Raw genomic sequence first — 21,423 nt, 5'->3', positions numbered from 1 at the left:
CACTGACATCAGCATACTCACAATGCCCCAAGCCGACCTAAACAGTTCATCTCGTTAAGGGGGCACAATAGCCCATAGAAAACTACCTGGTAGGTGATGGGAAACCAGTTAAACCCATCACCTCGCAACGAAATACCAATTAACACCGTCTGGCCACCCCACCCCCCGGTATCCCCGGACATAAGCGCAGATCAAAGAGAAAACTCATACATATCTTTTTAAACAAAGAGATTCCAAGATCTGGCGGGAGATAGGACGGGTCAGAATAGTATAACTGGCCACGACTTTTGGGTTTTAAACTGCAAGAAGAAAACCTGCAAGGAACACAAACAGGCAAGAAAACGGATGCAAGGAAGCAAGTCAAGAAGAGAGTCAGAAGGAAGTCAAACGAATGCAGGAGGAAGAAACGACAGGCAAGAAGAACGGATACAAGAGAGAGGAACAGGCACGCAACTTGAAAAGAAATACTGCAAAACGAACAGCCAGTAACCTCAGTAATAGCCCCATGGTGAGCATGTACTCCAAATCCTACATATCCTGGACATAGTTTAGTGTAGAGGGGAGGGTGGTTGTGAAAAAACGTGGGTGTGTAAAGGAGTGTGTGTTGGTCAATTTTGCGATGTGTCGTACGTTCCCCATCTTACAGTCGTGTATATGTCTTGTAGAACTGTGTGTGTTTTATGATTCATAGTTATAAGTATTCGTGTGATTCGGTATGTGTTTTATAGACATGTATTATAGAACTGTATAAGTATTCATGGACAATAGTCCCAAGCGCTAAATAAAAGCCTTTTTCATTTAAACCCTGGTTTTCAAATCTGGTCTGCTTGAATTCTTCTGCACTATAAACGCTCCTGCATCTAAGTCCAGTGTCTAGAACCGTAAGGGGTGAGTGGGTCGAACCACTCACGGGGAACCAGTGTGCGCGGCCTGGTCAAGGGATCAGAGCAAGGCACGGGGACCTTAGGTCGGGCGAAAGCTCGGCGCAGAAACCCCTTACAGATAATGGCGACCACGAAGGGACACTGGCAGCAGGATGATAGTGTACCAGAAAAGGATTTTAAAACTAGGGATGTAATGGACGAGCGCATTGCGGACTATGTTTTTAGCAAGGTGAATATCACCAAACAATGGATGTGTGTTTTATTAGATGACAAGCGCCCACTGGATGCAGCGATCCGGTGGACGGCCAGTAAAGCCCACAAGAGATCTGTAGAGAAGGCGGTCTGGCTGACCTGCTATAAAAAGCAGGTCCAGCTTTTGGACCGCGTGGTTGTGGCACAGGCAGCCCAGATCAGGGACCTTCAGGAGGAAGTAGAGAAGGCTGCGGGTGGGAACCAGTTGATTGAGGCTCTGGACTCTTTAAACAAGGAGCGCCGGGTCGTGACCAACCGCCACGAAGCCAGGGTAGAGCTGATGGAGTGTCAGATCACTGAGACTATACTCAGTGAGGGCAAGCTCAGGGAGCAGTGCGCTTCCCTGAGCCACCAGCTGGAGACCCAGGAAGAGAAACTTAAGGGAGTTAGGGCAGCCTATAAAATGGTTTTGGAGGACAGGTCGGAAGGGGCCGACCACGGGGCCTGCCTGCAGGAGATAGAGGGTCTGCGGGGTGCTTTAAATAAAGCAAGCGGGCTGGTCTGTTTGATGAACCCCCCCGCGGGCCAGTCACTAGCGGGTGCGAAGGTCCCGGTTCCGATCCCTAGAAAGACCATGGTGGCTTCAGCCCCCAGACTCCACAATTCCCCTAGCTACAAGGCATCCTGGAAAAGGGGTAGTGTAGGGGAAAGAGAGAGAGAGGAGCTCCCGGTCGAGGACTCCACACCGGCGCCCATGTGCCAGGTCCTGGAAACCAGACGGGGACCCACCGCGCTGAATGGGGACGCCGGACCCATTCAGAGCGAGATCGTGGTGCCCCACAGCTCCCAACAGTTAAGAGCTATTATCGGGCATGTAATTAAATTGTCCGAATCAGGGGACCCTTCGCTGCATTTTAGGGAGATAGAACAAACCACCGCAATCAACGGTTGCGACGAGGGAGAACGGGCAAAATTGTTGCTGTTCTCCCTGGACAGTTCGATCCTCCAATGCCTCTCAGATGAGAGTAAAAGAGGGACCAGGACCTACGATCTCCTGCGGGACGAGGTCCTGGAAGTCTTGGGGATGGGCGATGAGGGTCCATTTGCCCGATTGGAGAGGACCCTCCAGATGGAGGGAGAACCCCCAAGGGTTTTTGCGGCGCGACTGTGGACAGTGTATCAAAGCAGCTGCCCGCACGTCCCCGCGCGGGATGTCCTGGTCGGGAATGGGAGAGCCCAGTGGCTCCGATGTTTGGTATCAAACAGCCTGGCAGCCGTCAGGGAGCAGGCGAAAGCCTGGTTTGATCCCACAAATAGCACGGAGGAGGCGGTTTTGGACCATCTCACGGTAGGGTATAGGAACACCCGGAGCACATCTACCCGACTCGTAACAGGGAAGGTGCACGTGGCGGAGGCTACTGCACCGGTCCAAAAGGAGTGGCGACAGGAGGGTAACCCTACCGCACAGTCCAAGTGTTTCAGGTGTGGTAAGGTGGGGCACTGGCGGAAGGATTGCAGGGCCCACACCAAGGAAGATAGGGTTGGCACCACCCAGCGCGCCGAGGTCCCAGTTAAGCCCGAGATTATCGAAACGATGATCGAGGTGATGCGGTCCCTCATGGCCGCACAGGGGAAGGTGGCAGTCGCTACCGACTCCCCGGGTGCGGGGGGGGCACTGGACATTCCCCAATGACATCAGCCCGCGCAGCCTGCCTATCTGTGTCCTCTCCGCTACGATGCGTGGAAGAGGCCGCTTGTGGAGATGGTAGTGGAGAGGCAAAGGGGCAATTATCTGTCGGACATGGGGGCTTCATGCACCGTGGTCCACACAGAGGAACCCTTTGACTCTCCCCTGTCCACAGGGGTCCCTTTCGCACTGGCGGGGTTCACAGGGAAGGAACAGGCTGGCGCGCGTTCCATCCCGCTGTCCATTCATTTGGGAGCACTCCGCACCACATGGGAGTGTATCCGGATGAAGTGGCCTGGAGCACAGGGGTCAACCACAGGGGCCAGCCCTGTGAGTGGGGACTCACAGCCAAGGATGAGGCAGGTCACGCAGACAGGCAAGGTTGCCTGCGTGAGGGGGGAGGACATTCTCCAGGAATGGAGAGTCTCGCGTTTTGGGTGGGACTCGAACGAGGAAGAGCCTGATCAGCTCGACCAGGGGCTGGATCCCATTACGGAGGAGGAGGAGTCGAAGGGGGACGACAGTAACGCCCTCAACTCAAGCACCAGGAAGGCGGGGGTAGCGGGCGAAGGCTCACCACCTGTAGGTACAGGCAGGGTGAGGCCGGATGCCGCGGGTATACCCAGCACCAAGGGGGCAGAGCTGGATGAGGAGGGGCCAGGGTCGGCAGCTGGGGGGGGGTACCCGAGCTGCGGCACGGCAGGAACCGGTCCTCAGCCAGACTGTCCAGGGGGCAGTGCCTAAGGTGATCCTCCGTAGGTCCAGCAGGAAACCCCAACGTAGAAAGTTTTGGCCAGAGGTCAATCACGCCCCGAAGTACGGGAGCCAAGTAAGGAGGAGGGAGCTAACGTTTCAGAGGAGGCCTAGCCCCCGACAGGCAGCGACAGGCTGCGGAGGATCAAAGGTGGGAGACAGCGTGGTGCAGCCGCAGGAGACGACCCGCTGCAGCCCTGACAGGGATTAGCTGAGCCGGCCTGGGAATGCGGCGCTGTATTATATTTTAGGTAATATAGATAAGGATAGGTATTTTAGATAAGGATAAGTATTTTAGATAAGTTTTGTGGGGATAGGTAGTTGTAAATAAAGTTGATGCGTCCAGGATGTGTGGGTGTGGGTTGCAGGCTGGGGGTTAAGAGACCCGCCCGCAGAGGCGTTAACAAAGCCAAGCGCTCCCCAAGAGACTGGCTATACCATATTTTATCTGTTTTCTGGAGTGGAAGGAGGCACTCGTATGGTGGATCGTTGTCACGGCGATCGGATGTGGGTGGGCCTATCGGGGCCGCACCAAGGACATCATCATTTACGGCTGCTCCGGGGATACGGCTCCCATCGCGACCGATGGGACTGGAAGGAGAGAAGCGGAGGAGACCGCAGTTCACTTCCATGAAGGCCGGTGGCCGGGGTGGCTGGGATCGAACTCTTCAGAGTATTCCAGCGCCTCGGGCTTTGCTTATCGGGACACTTCGTTATTGTGCCCGAGTCAAGATCATCGCCCAAAGGGTAATCGCCACCGTTGGCAAAAGGATCTGCCTGGTATGCACGGGGAAGGTCCCCGTGAGCAGGCGGTGGTGGCTGAGGAAAACAAGCCGGACAATGGCCAACTCCACTGTTGAGTGGGAGAGACTTGACAACGACACTCACAGAACTATTTCTGGGACTAATGAACAGTTGAGTGTGTGTTGGGACAAATGGTGGGAACCGGATGAGGGGATTTATATGTGTATGTGGGGTTCGAGGTATCGCTGCCCCACGGGCAACAGCATATTTTTCCAGAGACAGTGGCAGGATGACGGTAAGGGGATGAGGTGGGATGTTAGCTCGCGGGCTTGTGGGGTCCCCCTTTCCCCGATCCCGGTAAACGCCACTGAACTCATCACACGACCACGCACGACACCTCCCACAGTTCCGCTGGCAGTAGCACAGGAGGGTGAGTGCCCAAAAACCACTACGGGACCCGGGAATGGCCTGGTACTGATACCTACTGACCAGGTATTGTACCAGGGGGTGCACTACGCAGTAGCCTCGGTGATTTTAAACCTCACCGAGGTGCGGTTGCCGGAGTGGTGCCCCAGGGAAACTGAAAGACTAACCGGGTATATCAAGGAGAATGGAGAGACCGTTACGTGCGGGTGGGCGACCAGGACCCAGCTGCAAGCTGCTAGGAGGACGGGCCCCCTCCGCACCGAGTGAACTGTGTTTTGTATTATCTTTTTCAAAATTGTATAAATACTGATTGTGAAGGGATGTACAAAATGTATCGTTTTGCTGTTGTGTTGTTTTCATGTCCTACATTAAAGCTGACACCAGTAGGAGGATGGCCGAGGCATCGGCCTGGGACAAGGTGTAGGTGTATATGTCTGACATGAAAATGTACATACTTGTAATATAGTTTTGCCCGGGACACGGCCAGTAAAGGTCAGCCTAAAAGATGGGGACTGTACGTTCGCAATGGAACACTAGTTTAGTTAAAACCTCAGGGGTCTGGATGTGGAGAATCGGGAAAACATTGCTCAACCACATTATTTAATTGATTCGATAAGCTGGGGTTATGCAAATCAACAGGAGGGACTGTAAGATTTGAGAAGTTTTCCCTCATTCTGAAAGCAACACCAAACCAAAGAGCTGCAGTTTGGACATTTTAAACGGGAGACTGGGGCTGATAGCGGAGAAAGGCTGCAGTCAGTTTACCAAAGGATGTCACAATCTGTGGGTCCTAAGATGGCTGCAGGACCTCGTGACCAGCCACAAAAGGTAAAAAAACCTTACAACCCAGTCTCTAGGTTTCTGCAAAGCCACGGCCAGAACAATGGATGGGTATTGGCCATGCAGAAGCTTGCGAAACCAGGTCGAAGTCCAGACACTGGGGCACTGACATCAGCATACTCACAATGCCCCAAGCCGACCTAAACAGTTCATCTCGTTAAGGGGGCACAATAGCCCATAGAAAACTACCTGGTAGGTGATGGGAAACCAGTTAAACCCATCACCTTGCAACGAAATACCAATTAACACCCCCCGGTATCCCCGGACATAAGCGCAGATCAAAGAGAAAACTCATACATATCTTTTTAAACAAAGAGATTCCAAGATCTGGCGGGAGATAGGACGGGTCAGAATAGTATAACTGGCCACGACTTTTGGGTTTTAAAGTGAAGAAGAAATACTGCAAGGAACGCAAGCAGGCAAGAAAACGAATGCAGGAGGAAGAAAAGACAGGCAAGAAGAACGGATGCAAGAGAGAGGAACAGGCACGCAACTGAAGGAGAAATACTGCAAAACGAACAGCCAGTAACCCCAGTAATAGCCCCATGGTGAGCATGCACCCAGATCTTGCATATCCTGGACATAGTTTAGTGTAGAGGGGAGGGTGGTTTGAATAAACGTTGGGTGTGTAAAGAAATGTGTGTTGGTCAACTTTGCGATGTGTCGTACGTTCCCCATCTTACAGTCGTGTATATGTCTTGTAGAACTGTGTGTTTAAGAATTCAGAGAATAAGGTATTCGTGTATATGTCTTGTAGAACTGTGCGTTTTATGATTCATAAGTCAAAGGTATTCATGTGATTCAATATGTGTTTTATAGATATGTCGTATAGAAATGTATAAGTATTCATGGACAATAGTCCCAAGCGCTAAATAAAAGCCTTTTCCATTTAAACCCTGGTTTTCAAATCTGGTCTGGTTGAATTTTTCTGCACCATAAACGCTCCTGCACCCAAGTCCAGTGTCTAGAACCGTAAGGGGTGAGTGGGTCGAACCACTCACGGGGAACCAGTGTGCACGGCCTGGTCAAGGGATCAGAGCAAGGCACGGAGACCTTAGGTCGGGCGAAAGCTCGGCGCAGAAACCCCTTACAAAAGGAAACTACAAATCTGATTGAAACTGGTCACCTCAATTCTTGATAGGCAGTATACAATGCAAGTTGTGCATTCTATTAATTTGCCTTTGTAATAAAGCTAATTGCCAGCTGTCAGTGGTGAACCTCTATCGATAGAACATTGATGCTTCTCTGCTATGTGATTCTATAACTATGACAAACCACTGGGAATTGGCAGGAAAGCTACATAAAAGCACACAATATTTTCATGAACGACAGGCTAATCTTTAAAGAATTGCTGCTAATTAAATTGCAGTGAAATGGCAGAGTAATTTAATGCAGCAGACGAAAGTTAGAGTTTGGTAGAATACTGATGATTCAGTACAAGGAGGACAGAAGAACAGGATGCCAATACATTGTGCAGCATTCTGGAAGAACCCATGTAGGTTAAATACAGTGCCCTCCATAATGTTTGGGACAAAGACCCATCATTTATTTATTTGTCTCTGTACTCCACAATTTGAGATTTGTAATAGAGAAAAAAAAATCAGATATGGTTAAAGTGCACATTGTCAGATTTTATTAAAGGGTATTTTTATACATTTTGGTTTCACCATGTAGAAATTACAGCTGTGTTTACAGCTGTCCCCCCATTTCAGGGCACCATAATGTTTGGGACACATGACTTCACAGGTGTTTGTAATTGCTCAGGTGTGTTTAATTGCCTCCCTAATGCAGGAAAAAGAGAGCTCTCAGCACCTAGTCTTTCCTCAGTCTTTCCATCACATTTGGAAACGTTTATTGCTGTTTATCAACATGAGGACCAAAGTTGTGCCAATGAAAATCAAAGAAGCCATTATGAGACTGAGAAACAGGAATAAAACTGTTAGAAACATCAGCCAAACCTTAGGCTTACCAAAATCAACTGTTTGGAACATCATTAAGAAGAAAGAGAGCACTGGTGAGCTTACTTAACACCAAGGGACTGGCATGCCAAGGAAGACCTCCACAGTTGACGACAGAAGAATTCTCTCTATAATAAAGAAAAACGCCCAAACACCTGTCCGACAGAAACGCTCTTCAGGAGTTGGGTGTGGATTTGTCAATGACCACTGTCTGCAGTAGACTTCATGAACAGAAACACAGAGGCTACACTGCAAGATGCAAACCACTGGTTAGTCATAAAAATAGGATGGCCAGGTTAGTTTGCCAAGAAGTACTTAAAAGAGCAACCACAGATCTGGAAAAAGGTCTTGTGGACAGATGAGACGAAGATTAACTTATATCAGAGTGATGGCAAGAGCAAAGCATGGAGGAGAGAAGGAACTGCCCAAGATGCAAAGCATACAATCTCATCTGTGAAACACGGTGGAGGGGGTGTTATGGCCTGGGCATGTATGGCTGCTGAAGGTACTGGCTCACTTATCTTCATTGATGATACAACTGCTGAAAGTAGCATAATGAATTCTGAAGTCCTATCTGTTCAAGTTCAAACAAATGCCTCAAAACTCATTGGCTAGCAGTTCATTCTACAGCAAGACAATGATCCCAAACATACTGCTAAAGCAACAAAGGAGTTTTTCAAAGCTAAAAAATGGTCAATTCTTGAGTGGCCAAGTCAATCACCCGATCTGAATCCAATTGAGCATGCCTTTCATATGCTGAAGAGAAAACTGAAGGGAAGTAGACCCAAAACAAGCATAAGCTAAAGATGGCTGCAATCAGATGGATGCAGAGCATCACCAGAGAAGCCCGGGCAATACGGGCTGAAAAGATGAAGTATGAGGGGAAGCTGGCCAAGAATATAAAGGAGGACAGTAAAAGCTTCTTTAGATATGTTAAGAGAAAAAGAGTAGCAAAGTCAAATGTGGGTCCCGTGAAGGCAGACACGGGTGAAATTATTATGGGTAACAAGGAAATGGCAGAAGAGTTGAACAGGTACTTCGATCTGTCTTCACTAAGGAAGACACAATCTCCCAGATGTACTAGAGGACAGAGGATCTAGGGGGGTAGAGAAACTGAAAGAAATTTGCATTAGGCGAGAAAAAGGGTGATGTTTTGGGTTGAGACCTTTCTTCAGACTGAGAGTCGTGGGAGAGGGAGACAGAGGTATGGTGTGAAAATGAGAGATCAAAGGGGACAGTCAAGGAAAATGTAGAATAGTTAATTGTTAGCTAGGGGAAGGTGACAACAAGGCATAAAAAGTAAAATTTTATCAGAAGGACAGTCAAACTAGTCTACTTTTGTTCTGTCTATGGGGAGTGGGAACAAGAGAAGAACTACAGGACACAGGAGACGCGGGAGACGGATCCATCTATGACAGCAGTGGGGAAACCACGTTTACTAAAGAAAGATGTCAGAGAATGGAAAGTATCATCATGGGAGCAGATGCAGCAGAGACATAGAAATTGAGAGTAGGAGATATCATCTTTGCAAAAGGAAGAATTGGAAGAGGTGTAGTCCAGATAACTGAGGGGGTTGGTGGGTTTGTATTAGACGTCAGTCGATAGTCTGTCCTGTGATGGAGACAGATATCAAGAAGGGGGAGATAGTTATCAGAGATAGACCAAGTGCCCAGGGTAGAAGTTAATGGTAAAGTTAATAACACCAGCATGTTCTGCATGGGCGCAGGAGGCAGCCCTGAGTCATTGATGTAATGGCAAAAGAGTTGGGCAGATAGGGCCAGTGTGCTTTTGGAACAAAGACTGTTCGACGTAAGGCAGGCGAGTGCCCATGGCTACAGCTTTAACTTGAAGAAAGTGAAAGGCATTAAAGGAGAAGTTGTTGAGGGTGAAGACAAGTTCTGCCAGGTGGAGGAGCCTGTTAGTAGAGGGAAATTAGAAACATAGAAAATAGGTGCAGGAGGAATCCATTCGGCTCTTTGAGCCAGCACCGCCATTCATTGTGATCACGGCTGATCATCCACAATCAGTAACCCGTGCCTGCCTTCTCCCCATATCCCTTGATTCCACTAGTCCCTAGAGCTCTATCTAACTGTCTCTTAAATTCATCCAGTGATTTGGCCTCCACTGCCCTCTGTGGCAGAGAATTCCACAAATTCACAACTCTCTGGGTGAAAAAGTTCCTTCTCGTCTCAGTTTTAAATGGCCTCCCCTGTATTCTAAGACTGTGGCCCCTGATTCAAGACTCCCCCAACATTGGGAACATTTTTCCTGCATCTAGCTTGTCCAGTCCTTTTATCATTTTATATATCTCTATAAGATCCCCTCTCATCCTTCTAAACTCCAGTGAATACACGCCCAAACGTTCCAATCATTCCTCATATGACAGTCCCGCCATCCCAGGGATCAATCTCGTGAACCTACGCTGCACTGCCTCAATTACAAGGATGTCCTTCCTCAAATTAGGAGACCAAAACTGTACACAATACTCCAGATGTGGTCTTACCAGGGCACCTATACAACTGCAGAAGAACCTCTTTACTCCTCTACTGAAATCCTCTCGATATGAAGGCCAACATGCCATTTGCTTTCTTCACTGCCTGCTGTACCTGCACGCCAACCTTCAGTGACTGGTGTACAAGGACACACAGGTCTCGCTGCATTTCCCCCTTACCTAACCTGACACCATGGAGATAATAATCTGCCTCCTTGTTTTTGCCACCAAAGTGGATAACCTCACATTATACTGCATCTGCCATGCATCTGCCCACTCACTCAACCTGTCCAGGTCACCCTGCAACCTCCTAACATCCTCTTCGCAGTTCACACTGCCACCCAGCTGTGTGTCATCTGCAAACTTACTAGTGTTACTTCTAAGTCCATCATACAAATCATTAATATATATGGTGAATAGTTGCAGCCCCAACACCGAGCCTTGCGGCACTCCACTCGCCACTGCCTGCCATTATAAAAGGACCCGTTTACTCCAACTCTTTGCTTAGTGTAGGAAAATAATTGCAGATGCTGGTACAAATCGAAGGTATCACAAAATGCTGGAGTAACTCATCTAGAGCAGCGGATACAATAGATGTCAACTTCTTTACATCGGCGAAACCAAACGCAGGCTCGGCGATCGTTTCACTCAACACCTTCGCTCAGTCCGCCTTAACAAACCTGATCTCTTCAAGCTGGGCACTTCAACTCCCCCTCCCACTCCCAGTCTGACCTTTCTGTCATGGGCCTCCTCCAGTGCCATAGTGAGGCCCACCGATAATTGGAGGAACAGCACCTCATATCTCGCTTGGGCAGCTTGCAGTCCAGCGGTATGAACATTGACTTCTCCAATTTAGATAGTTCCTCTGTCCCTCTCTTCCCCTTCCCAGTTCTCCCTCTATCTTCATGTCTCCAACTACATCCTTCCTTTATCCCGCCCCCCTGACATAAGTCTGAAGAAAGGTCTCGACCCCTGAAACATCACCCATTCCTTCTCTCCTGAGATGCTGCCTGACCTGCTGAGTTACTCCAGCATTTTGTATTACCAACTCTTTGCTTCCTGTCTGCCAAGCAATTATCTATCCATGCCAACGCTCTACCCCCAATACCATGTGCTCTAATTTTGCCCACCAATCTCCCGTGTGGGACCTTATCAAAGGCTTTCTGAAGGTCTAGATACACTACATCCACTGGCTCGCCTTCATCCATTTTACTTGTCACATCCTCAAAAAATTCCAGAAGGTGAGTCAAGCATGATTTCCCTTTCATAAATCCATGCTGACTTGGACTTATCCTTTTACTGCTATCCAAATGCACCGTTATTACCTCTTTAATAATTGACTCCAACATCTTCCCCACCACCGATGTCAGACTAACTGCTCTGTAATTCCCCGTTTTCTCTCTCTCGCTCCTTTCTTGAAAAGGGGGATAACATTAGCTATCCTCCAATCCACAGGAACTGATCCTGAATCTATTGATAGGGTCTCTGTTCAAGGAAGAACACGAGAGCCTTGAGACCTTCCTGGTGTAAAGGGACTGGATGTCAATGGTAAAGGCGAGGCAACAGGGCCCTAAAAATTGAAAGTTATTGAGGAGTTGCGAGGTACCTCGGATGTAGATTGGAAGCTATTGGAAACTGAACAGTGGGGCAGGAGATAGGATGGAATCAAGGTATACGGAGAAGAGTTCTTTGGGAAGGAGCAGGCAGAAACAATGAGTCTGCCTGACTGTCGATTTTGAGAAGGAGATAGAAGCAGACAGTGCAGGGCAGGGCTGGGAACAAGGTTGGAGGCTGTGGAGGGTTGATTGCCAGAGGTGATGAGATCGGTTACACTCTGGGAGATGATGGCCTGGTGTTTGTCTGTGGGGTTGTGGTCAATGGGTGGCTATGACGAGGTGTCCGAAAGCTGGCGACTGGCCTCAGCATGATTGCGGTTAGTCTGAAGCAAATAGTGGCACTTCCCTTCTCAGCAGGGACACAATGTCCGGGTTGGTGCCGAGTGTGCAGAGGGGGTGAATGGACTTTGCAGAATTGCAAACAAAATGAAAGCTGCTCTCGCATTCAAGAAGTGTGACAACGTCCAGAATGAAACAGCATCCCTAACATTAACCAAGCCTCCTATACTTTCTCCAATGTACCACATCTATAGTGTGCACCATTTACAAAGTCCACTGGTTAAATAACAAGGCTCCTTTATTAACATTTGCTGAAATTACAACCTCTGCCAAAATAAACAGCATGGGAATCCCGCCTCCTACAATTTCCTTGCAACTTGGACACCACCTGATGGAAATGTTGTTTTGCCATTACTGGCTCCAAATCAAAAGAAAGGGAGTATCTTCATCAGGCAGACAAGAGCAATTAGCAAAACCTAATGAACTTTAATTACAACCGCAGCCAGCAAAGTTGGAGTGAAGTGTGCCAGCTCTTAAAGATCTAACAGGAATTTCACTGCCAATGAAATGCCCATGTCATTTCATTCAATGATCTGCTCCTACACATACTCCAGAACCTTTAGGGCAAACAAAAAGAATCCATCCACATTTAGCTAAATATGATCAAGGGAGGAGAGAACATGGCATCAAGTTCAGATGCCAGACCAATGTCCACCAAATCTGTGCCAATATTTCTGACTGCCTGAAGAAATTAGAGATTTGCTGCCATCTAGTGGTCAATGAATTAATAAAAATAGAAACTGCTCAGGGTTAAAATTAAAAATCTTATTACCGTCTGACCCAATCCAGGCCAATTTGAATTTAAACAAATCCAAGTACTTACTTATTTTTCCACTTATGTACACTGATCAAGAGCAGAGGTCAATTCAGTAATATGAAGCAAAGTATTCTATCATGACACAGAGCTAGACTAGCACAGCACAAACTCAAATGAGTAATCAAAATACACATCCAACTCACCAAGTTGGGACCATCAGATAGATCTAAGCAGGGGCAGGCTAAAGAGAAAGACACAAAATGTTAGAGTAACTCAGAGGGTCAGGCTGCATCTCTGGAGGACATGGATAGTTGACATTTTGCGTGGGGACCCTTCATCAGCCTGAAGAAGGATCCTGGCCAAAATGTCACCAATCCATGTCCTGCAGAGATGCTGCCCGACCTGCTGAGTTACTCCAGCATTTTGTATATTTTTTAAGCATCAGCCGTTCCTCGTGTCTAGGCATTATGCCTCCTTGTGCCTTTTCCACCATTCAGACAAATCTTGGCCTTAACTTCATAATCCCCGATTTCGCTATCATAGTAATATTTCTACCATGATTCACTGGCGGTGTACAGAGCTTTCTGGAGTAGATTCCAAATATTCACAACCTTCAGAAGAAAGCCCTCATCAACTCCATCTTAAATGGATGACCCTTTATTTTAAAACTAGGACCACTCTCATTACAGTCATTCCCCAAACACTCAAGGAGAAACTGCCTCTCAAACTTTCAAGATGACCACATTCTTCTCGGCTCCCTTAGTATAGTCCCAATCTTTCCATTCCCCTTCATTCCTGGAATCAACCTAATGAATCTTCTTTATACTGTTTCCAAGACATATAGCATTTGTTAAACAAGCCCAAAACTGTACACAATATTCCAGTTTCACAAACAAATGCAACAAGCCTTGCCACTGTTTATACTTCATGCTCTTTATAATGAAGACCAATGTTCCATTTGAGTCCTAATTGTTGTATTTTGTTTTCTGCTTTATGTAAGAATCCCTAGATCCTTTGTACAGGAGCATTCTTTAATCTTTGTCCAATAGTACTGCATCTGTCCAATTTTTATTCACAAAACCAATTTCTAACTCAATACAAATTGTGGCTCAATCACAACTTGCTTTCTGACCTACATGGAACAGTTTATTCCACAGAACCACCTCCAACCCCCTCAACTCTCTCCATTACATTGATGGTGGAATTGGTGCTGCTTCCTGCACTTGTACAGAACAAAAAAAATCGATTATCTTGCTTCCAATTTCCATCGTTTTCAGGGAATATGCTAATTATCAAAATCCGTACTACATCCTTGTGCAGAGATCAAGACAATTCTGTATTAATCAACATAGGTATAAAGGGGAAGATGCAAGGTGAAGGTGGGGATAAGGCAATTACCATTTGATTGTTCTGTCTTGGGGCTGCGCATCAAATATTGTACCTGATTGGATTCACATGTACAGCCTTTCTTCAACTGAAGTAGGGTGAGCCGAGCCAAGACCGGGGAACACCAAGGGTTCATCCCAAGTGATACCAGCAACGTTTTATGAGCCTCTTCTATTCGGCCTAGTTGGTAGAGAGCATCTGCATATAAAATTCGGGAAACCTCGTCTGTTGGGTCCAGCTCTAACAGCAGCAAAGCCAAATAATGAACACCCAGTGCATCTCTGAGGGGGGAAAAAAGGAAAATAAGTTTGCATTTATTAAGTTTTTCTCCTTTAAAATTCATATGCTGCATCATTTTTTGTATGGTGTCCTTATATTTACTATCTTGGGTCAAGTTCAGAAGACCAATATTTAGAATGAATATAAGTGTGACTTGCTGTGGGGAACACACAAAATCTCAGAAGCAATTCTGTAACTTTCTTCCATTAATGGGTAGTAAATAATTAGCAGAACATATTCAATGCCCTCTCAGATGGAATGGCTCAATGCTTCGTAAACACTACGGTACTGTCAGTGTTAAGTAGTGATTCCCCAGGAGGTTCTGGTACATACAAAGGCTCTGTATACATGCCTCCAGAGACTTAGTGTACTATGTACTTTATTCATGATCCAAGAAACCACTTTTAAATGCCCATTTTATCCTAGCTTCCTATGAATAAAGTCCTAGCTTCCCCAGTCTCTCCCAGTTCAGATCCTTGTCCTGGCAATGTTCTCGTGCATCTTCTTTGCACTATTTCCAGCTTAATGATGCTTCCTATGGCAGGGTGACCAAACCTGAACACAATATTCTAAACACGGCTTCATCAACATCTGTATAACTGTTACAGATGATCCAAACTTTCAACCTCAATACCCTGACTGATGTACCAAAATCCTTCTTTACCACCCCATCTACCTGTGGCTTCATTTTCATGGAACTGTGCACTTGCATTCCTCTGCACAACACTCCCCAGGGCCCTGCCATTCGCTGTGATGACCCTACCCGTCAGTCATCCAGTACCTCACCTGTGTCTAACGATTAATTCATATCACTATCAGAGCTCCAGCAATTTCTTCTCTAACTTCCCAAAGTGTCCTCAGATATATCTGATCAGTCCCGGGAGATTTATTTACCTTCATACGCCTTAGGACATCCAGCACTTCAACTGTAATGACCATCCTCAAGAGATCTCCATTAATTGTCCCAAGTTCCCCAGTCTTCATATCTTTCTTCACAGTAAAATCATTGAAGACCTTGCTCATTTCCTGCAGCTCCTCACATAGATGAACACTTTGGTTTTTGAGGGGCCCTATTCTCTCTCTAGTTTTCCTCTTTACTTTTATGTATTTCTAAAATATTTTTGGATTCTCCTTAATCTTATCTGCCAGTTATCCTTTTTGCCATCCGGATTTCCTCTTCAGTATGTTCCTCAGTTCTCAAAACTCCTCCAGGGATACATTTGATTCCAGCTGCCTATACTTGCCTCATACCTCCTTTTTCCTGACCAGAGCCTCAATTTCTCTCATCATCCAGTCTTCCTTGCTCCAAGGATCCAGCAGTCCTTGCAAGTGAGACAGAAGTTCACGTGCACCTCCTCTACTGCAGGAGTTCCCATTCCTGTTCATTGGCAAGACCAAGTGTAGACTCAGTGACCATTTTGTTGAACTCTTATGCTCTGTCCGCCAAGCCCTACTGGATCTCCCGGTTGCTAACCACTTTAACTTCCTTTCCAATGCTAGTGCCTCCTCCATTGCCAGCATGAAGCCACATAAAAAGTGGTGGAACAACACCCCATACTTTGCTTAGGTACCTTACAACCAACATTCCTATCTAATACCATTAACATTAGCCTTGCTTCAATTCAGAACTAACTTATTGACCAGCTCTGGCCTTATCCGTAACCATTTTAAACCTAATAGAATTGTGGTCGCTGGTCCCAAAAGACTCGCCCACCAACACTTCAGTCACTTGTCCTTCCTAATTTCCTAAGAGTAGGACAAGCTTTACTGTCTCTGTAGAGACTTTGTATCATCAGCAAATTTGACTACAACACAGACAGTCTCTTCATCCAACAAATTATTATATATGTTGTAAATAACTGAGTTTTAGTATGGACCATATTGTGGCACCACAGTAGTTATTGACTACCAATCCAAAAATGACCCATGAACTCCAATTTGGACATTTAGTAGTTAGCCATTCTGCTATCCATGGTAATATGCAATTTCCCCCAAACCATCCACCTCTACCTTCTGTAGTAACGTGGTGAATCCTTTAGTCAAAACAAAAGGCAATATGAAGATAAAGAGCTCAGGACTGACAGCGATAAACTGTTTAGTTTTGCTGCCTCACAGCTTTGGATTTAATCTTGAATTCCAGTGCTATCTATATAGTTTGCATGTTCTCCCTGTGACCATCCCACTTTTTCCTAGATTCTATTTTCCTCCCTTATGCCAAAAATATACTATCTGGGAGCACAAAACACCCCGTGGCAGAAGGAATGGATCAAATGCACAGCTACCCACCTATCCAGAGGAGCTACCATCTATTCCCATCCCTGCTGATCTGATTGACCATTCAGAACCCACAAAACTAACGTAGATTTGGTCATCCTCAATTACAAGGGACTACTCAAGAAACAGAACCTTTTTAATGGTGTGACATCTAAAGTTTTTCCTATTAGACTCTCAGGCTGAGTGTATATTCCAAGGGTGTACACCATCCAGCTGCTGCAAGTAAATGTGAGGGGATGTGCAGAATGGTTCTTCATGTGGCTGAGGTGCAAGGACTAGTCAAGTGAAGCGGGGTGATGGTGATCTGGGCAGGTCATTGTCAGAGCACCTCTTGATCTTGAAATTCACGACTAAATTTAGATAATTTGGCGATGTCAGATTACCCTCACAACAGAGATGGCAGTCAGGACCTTTTATCCTCAGGAAACATCCAACAGAAGAGGGCATATCTATAAAGTGAGTGGGGGAAGTTTAATGGGGATGCGTGGGGCAAATGTTTCCTTTACACGGAGTGGTGGGGGTCTGGAATGCATTGCCAGGGGTGGTGACAAAGGCAAAAATCGTGGCATTTATGAGGCTTTTAGATGGGCACATGGAAGTGCAAGAAAGAGAAATATGGATCATGTACAGGCAGATGCTATCAGTTTAACTTGGCAACATGCAGAAATCCTTAATTTCTCTCACACTTTCCTCCAGGTCACTGCTTCTCAATCTTGATGCACCCTACCATCCTCCCCCCCCCCCCCCTTCCTCTTCCCATTTCAATCTTTCTCATCACCATCTGTCATCCCACTAGAGATTCACATTTGTTGAGGTCTACTTTAATGACAGTACCTAGTTTAGTGTGGGAGGGTCCCTGTTCTTTCTCTTTGCTGAGAGTACAATTTAATATTCCCAGTGCTCCCACGATTTGACAGGCCAGCCTCCAGCGATTTTTCTGATAAGTCTTGTCTGCTTGTGTTTGGCCTTCTTTTTGTCATACGTCTTTCGGGTGTTAATATTTCTATGAGTATATCTCTCCCTTCTCTCGTGGTTTAAGATGTTATTCTGTGAGATTTAATGGGTTTCTTTCTGCATTCTTATGGCACATATTGTGTGATACACTCAACTAGACTGAACTAAAGAGTGAAATTCTCTAATTTCTCATCTCTTTGCAGCCTCCTCTGCCTGTCTCATGTTATCCTCCATCCAATACTATCGGTACATGTACTACTTCCCATTTATCTACCCTATTTTATTACCTCCTCATGAGAAAAACTCAACTTTTTTTAAAAAACATGGCTACCCTTCTTGACTTGTTTTCTAAATGTTCTGCCAAGACCTTTTTAATAATGGATTCCCACATTATCTCAATAAATACCAGGCTAACTAGCCTATGATTACCTTCTTTCCATCTCCCTACGTTCCTGAATAATTTAGTACATTTACAGTTTTTCAACCCCCTGTGACCTCTCCTTAATTTATGTAATTTGGCAATTACAAATAATGCATTCGCCATCGAGATACAGATCATCAAGATAGGAAATGCAACTTTAGTATGGTTAAACCGGCATTTCGATAAGGCACTATATAGGTCTCGACCCGAAACGTCACCCATTCCTTCTCTCCGGAGATGCTGCCTGTTCCGCTGAGTTACTCCAACATTTTGTATCTACCTGATCGTCGCTGGTGGATTTGAAAGCAACATTGATAGCATCATTGAAAGAGGAGTCAATTTGGAAAATAGGAATCGGGGATGAAGAGTCATTTTTGGATTGGCAAGCAAATGGCAGTAAGGGTCATAAATATTTTCATTAAACGATTTTACCCAAGTAATCTTAACGTGTCAAATCATGTCCAAAGGTACTCTGAGCTAACACCCCAATAAGTTAATTTCCAAAATAAATCGAATTGCCTGTTGCTGGTTTTAATGTGCGTGTTTGCTTCAATTAAGGACTTACTTTTCTTTGTTGATGCTAGCGCGGGCTGTTGTCTCTCCCGCCTTCCTGCGGAGTCCGGTGCCGGAGGCTGGACTGCACAGCTTCTTCCGCACCATCTTCTCTCCCTCCTCCTGCAGCACCTTGTACAACAGACCTCTCTGGTTCCACGGCACGTAAGCCTTAACGAAGAACGCGGTCTCGTTCAGCCGCAACCTGCTCGCAGTGATGTAGTCCAACGCCGCGAGGTAGGGCTTGCCGTCCAGTAGCCTCAACAGGCCGCGGCCGCACATGGCCCGGACGCAAGTGTCGGGATGCGGCAACTCGTGTTCCACGATGGCCTGGCAGTCGGCGAGCGCCAGTGCCTGCTCGCCGGCGTGGAGGTGGCAGATGGCGCGGAGGGCCAGCACGGTGTTGGGGTAGGAGCCCCGGTCGGCAGTGGCCAGGCTCTGGCAGAGTGCCAGCGAGCCGCGGACATCGCCAGTCAGCAGCCGGCAGTCGGCCAGGCGGATCCGCGTGTCCCGGCCAGCCTGTGTGTCCAGCTGTATCCGCAGCTGCAGGGCGTCGAGGACGGGCAGCAAGAGGTCGACGCCGGCGTCCGAGCGGAGGTCCGGCCTGCGGCACACCGTCTCCCGATACTCGGCCAGTTGGGCTTCGATGAACCGCTTGACGTGCTGGAGGAGGGCGGCGGCGGCTGGCGGGGAGAAGAGCCGCTCCAGGTGTTTCCTGGCGAGCACCGGGTCCTTCTCGAAGGCCGAGGCCAGGTCACGAATGACCTGTCCCTGGCGACTGCCCATGGCGAACTGGGCGGCGGCGCGGCTGACCAGGCCGGAGGTGCGGTAGCTAGGGCTGGTGTCGGCGAGGCCGGGGCCGGGCGGTGGTGGCGGCCCGTCGCTTCCCGCGCTCCCCGCAGCGGGCGGCTCCGCCATCTGGCGCGCGGCGCACGCGCTGTCCACGCCGCTCGCGGCCTCAGAGGCCGTTAGGGCCGCGAGGAAGCGGCGGCAGTCGCCCAGCAACGGTCCGTGGGCGCGCTCCCGGCGCGGGGCCGTGTCCCGCTGGCACAGGTAACGTTGGAAGGCGCTGATGATGCGCGGCACCTCGGCCTTCTGCTGGCTGTTCACGAACGCCACCGTTTCTTCCTGGCGCTTGGCGAAGGCCTGCAGGTAGTCGACGACGCCGTTGCCCGAATGGCCGTCGGACAGGACCCAGGCCAGCGCCCTGGTCAGCAGCAGGCCCAGCGAGTGGTGCGGGTGCGCATTGAGCAGGGCGTTGCAGCGGCTCACCGCCTCGTCGTGCTGCCCGCCCCGCAGCAGCGCCTCCACTCTCAGCACCGACGCCACCAGGTTGCCGGGCTCCAACTGCAGGAGGAAGACGGCGGCCACCCCGGCGCTGACGGGAGCCTCGCTGTCCGCTGTGCACCCGGCCCGGGGCGGGACCCAGGTGTGTCCAACGCACCAGCTCTCCAGCACGGCCACGATACTGCCAATGCCGGGGTCCCCCAGGCGCCGCAGGTGATGGACCGTCCCCTCGGCGTCCCGCCCGAAAACTGCCGTGTAACAGGCGGCGGCCGTGGCGGCATCGCCGCCCGCCAGATACCGGTCCCCGTCGGCGAACATTTGTCCGGGCAGCTCCTGTTCATCCCGATTCCCGACTGGCATCGGCCGCGGACGAGCGACCACACCCCGGCTGGAAAAGAAACATGGAAACTCTGCAGGTTACATCCATCTAATGTCGACGCTTCGGGTCAACCAAACTCGACGGCTTACTGCTAAGATTCGCAAAGGTAACCTACATGCTGCTTGTGTCGACCATTTTCTGAACAGCAACATTCGGGAAATTAGTCTTCCATTGGGTCTAATTTCACCCTCAGTTTGGGTAATTATGGACACCGTCTAGAGCTGGTCAACTACACGCATTAGTGAGATTGCCATTGCCCCATTCATTTTCACAATCTGATTCAGCAATTTAGAAATTATGTCTGAAGAGGCATTATCTTTAAGGCTCCAAGGACGTCACAACTACCCGCATTCTTGGTGCAGTTGGTGTTGAGGGATGTGTGTAGAACAACAATTAGGATCTTGGGAGAAGGGAAAATGTCTGTGTACTGGATTTTTATCGTAGAGAGGAAGGTAGTTTATTAAGTTACAGGCAAGATGTGTAGGAAACAACTGCAGATGCTGATTTAAATCGAAGATAGACAAAAAGCTGGAGTAACTCAGCTGGACAGGCAGCATCTCTGGAGAGAAGGAATGGGTGAAGTTTCGGGTCGATACCCTTCTTCAGACTAGTTAGGGATTAGGGAAACCAGAGATATAGCTGATGATGTAGAGAGATAAAGAACAATAAATGAAATATATACAAAAAAGTTACGATGATAAAGGAAACAGGTCCCTCCCTTCCCCTCCTCCTTCCCAGATCTCCCTCTATCTTCCTGTCTCCACCTATATCCTTCCTTTGTCCCACCCCCGACATCAGTCTGAAGAAGGGTCTCGACCCGAAACGTCACCATTCCTTCTCTCCCAGAGATGCTGCCTGACCTGCTGAGTTACTCCAGCATTTTGTGAATAAATCGATTTGTACCAGCATCTGCAGTTATTTTCTTATACCATTGTTAGCTGTTTGTTGGGTGAAAACAAGAAACTGCTGCGACTAGGGTGGGGGCGGGATAGAGCAAGAGAGGGAATGCCGCAATTACTTGAAGTTAGAGAAATCAATATTCATACCACTGGGCTGTAAACTGCCCAAGCGAAATATGAGATGCTGTTCCTCCAAATTGCATTTAGCCTCACTCTGATAATGGAGGAGACATAAGGCAGAAAGGTCAGTGGGGAATGGAAAGGAGAATTAAAGTGTTTAGCAACCGGGAGATCAGGTAGATTCA

The 21,423-nt window shown here is 47.9% G+C and overlaps 1 protein-coding gene across 1 annotated transcript in view; it reads right to left on the bottom strand.

Moving 5' to 3' along the window:
- ttc34 (tetratricopeptide repeat domain 34) overlaps positions 1 to 19,471 on the bottom strand; it is a 73,806-nt gene extending 54,335 nt beyond the window's left edge. The window contains exons 1-2 of the mRNA XM_078425433.1: positions 18,567 to 19,471; positions 14,129 to 14,354 (exon numbers count right to left, since the gene is read on the bottom strand). Of these exons, the coding sequence (XP_078281559.1) occupies positions 14,129 to 14,354; positions 18,567 to 19,471 (1,131 nt within the window). The remainder of the gene's footprint in view (positions 1 to 14,128; positions 14,355 to 18,566) is intronic.
- Between the last annotated feature and the right edge of the window lie 1,952 nt (positions 19,472 to 21,423).

This window comes from Rhinoraja longicauda, chromosome 30 (assembly GCF_053455715.1).
Source record: "Rhinoraja longicauda isolate Sanriku21f chromosome 30, sRhiLon1.1, whole genome shotgun sequence".
NCBI lineage: Eukaryota > Metazoa > Chordata > Chondrichthyes > Rajiformes > Arhynchobatidae > Rhinoraja > Rhinoraja longicauda.
The sequence above is the reverse complement of the archived record's forward strand: the minus strand, read 5'-3'. Positions and strand labels throughout refer to the sequence as shown.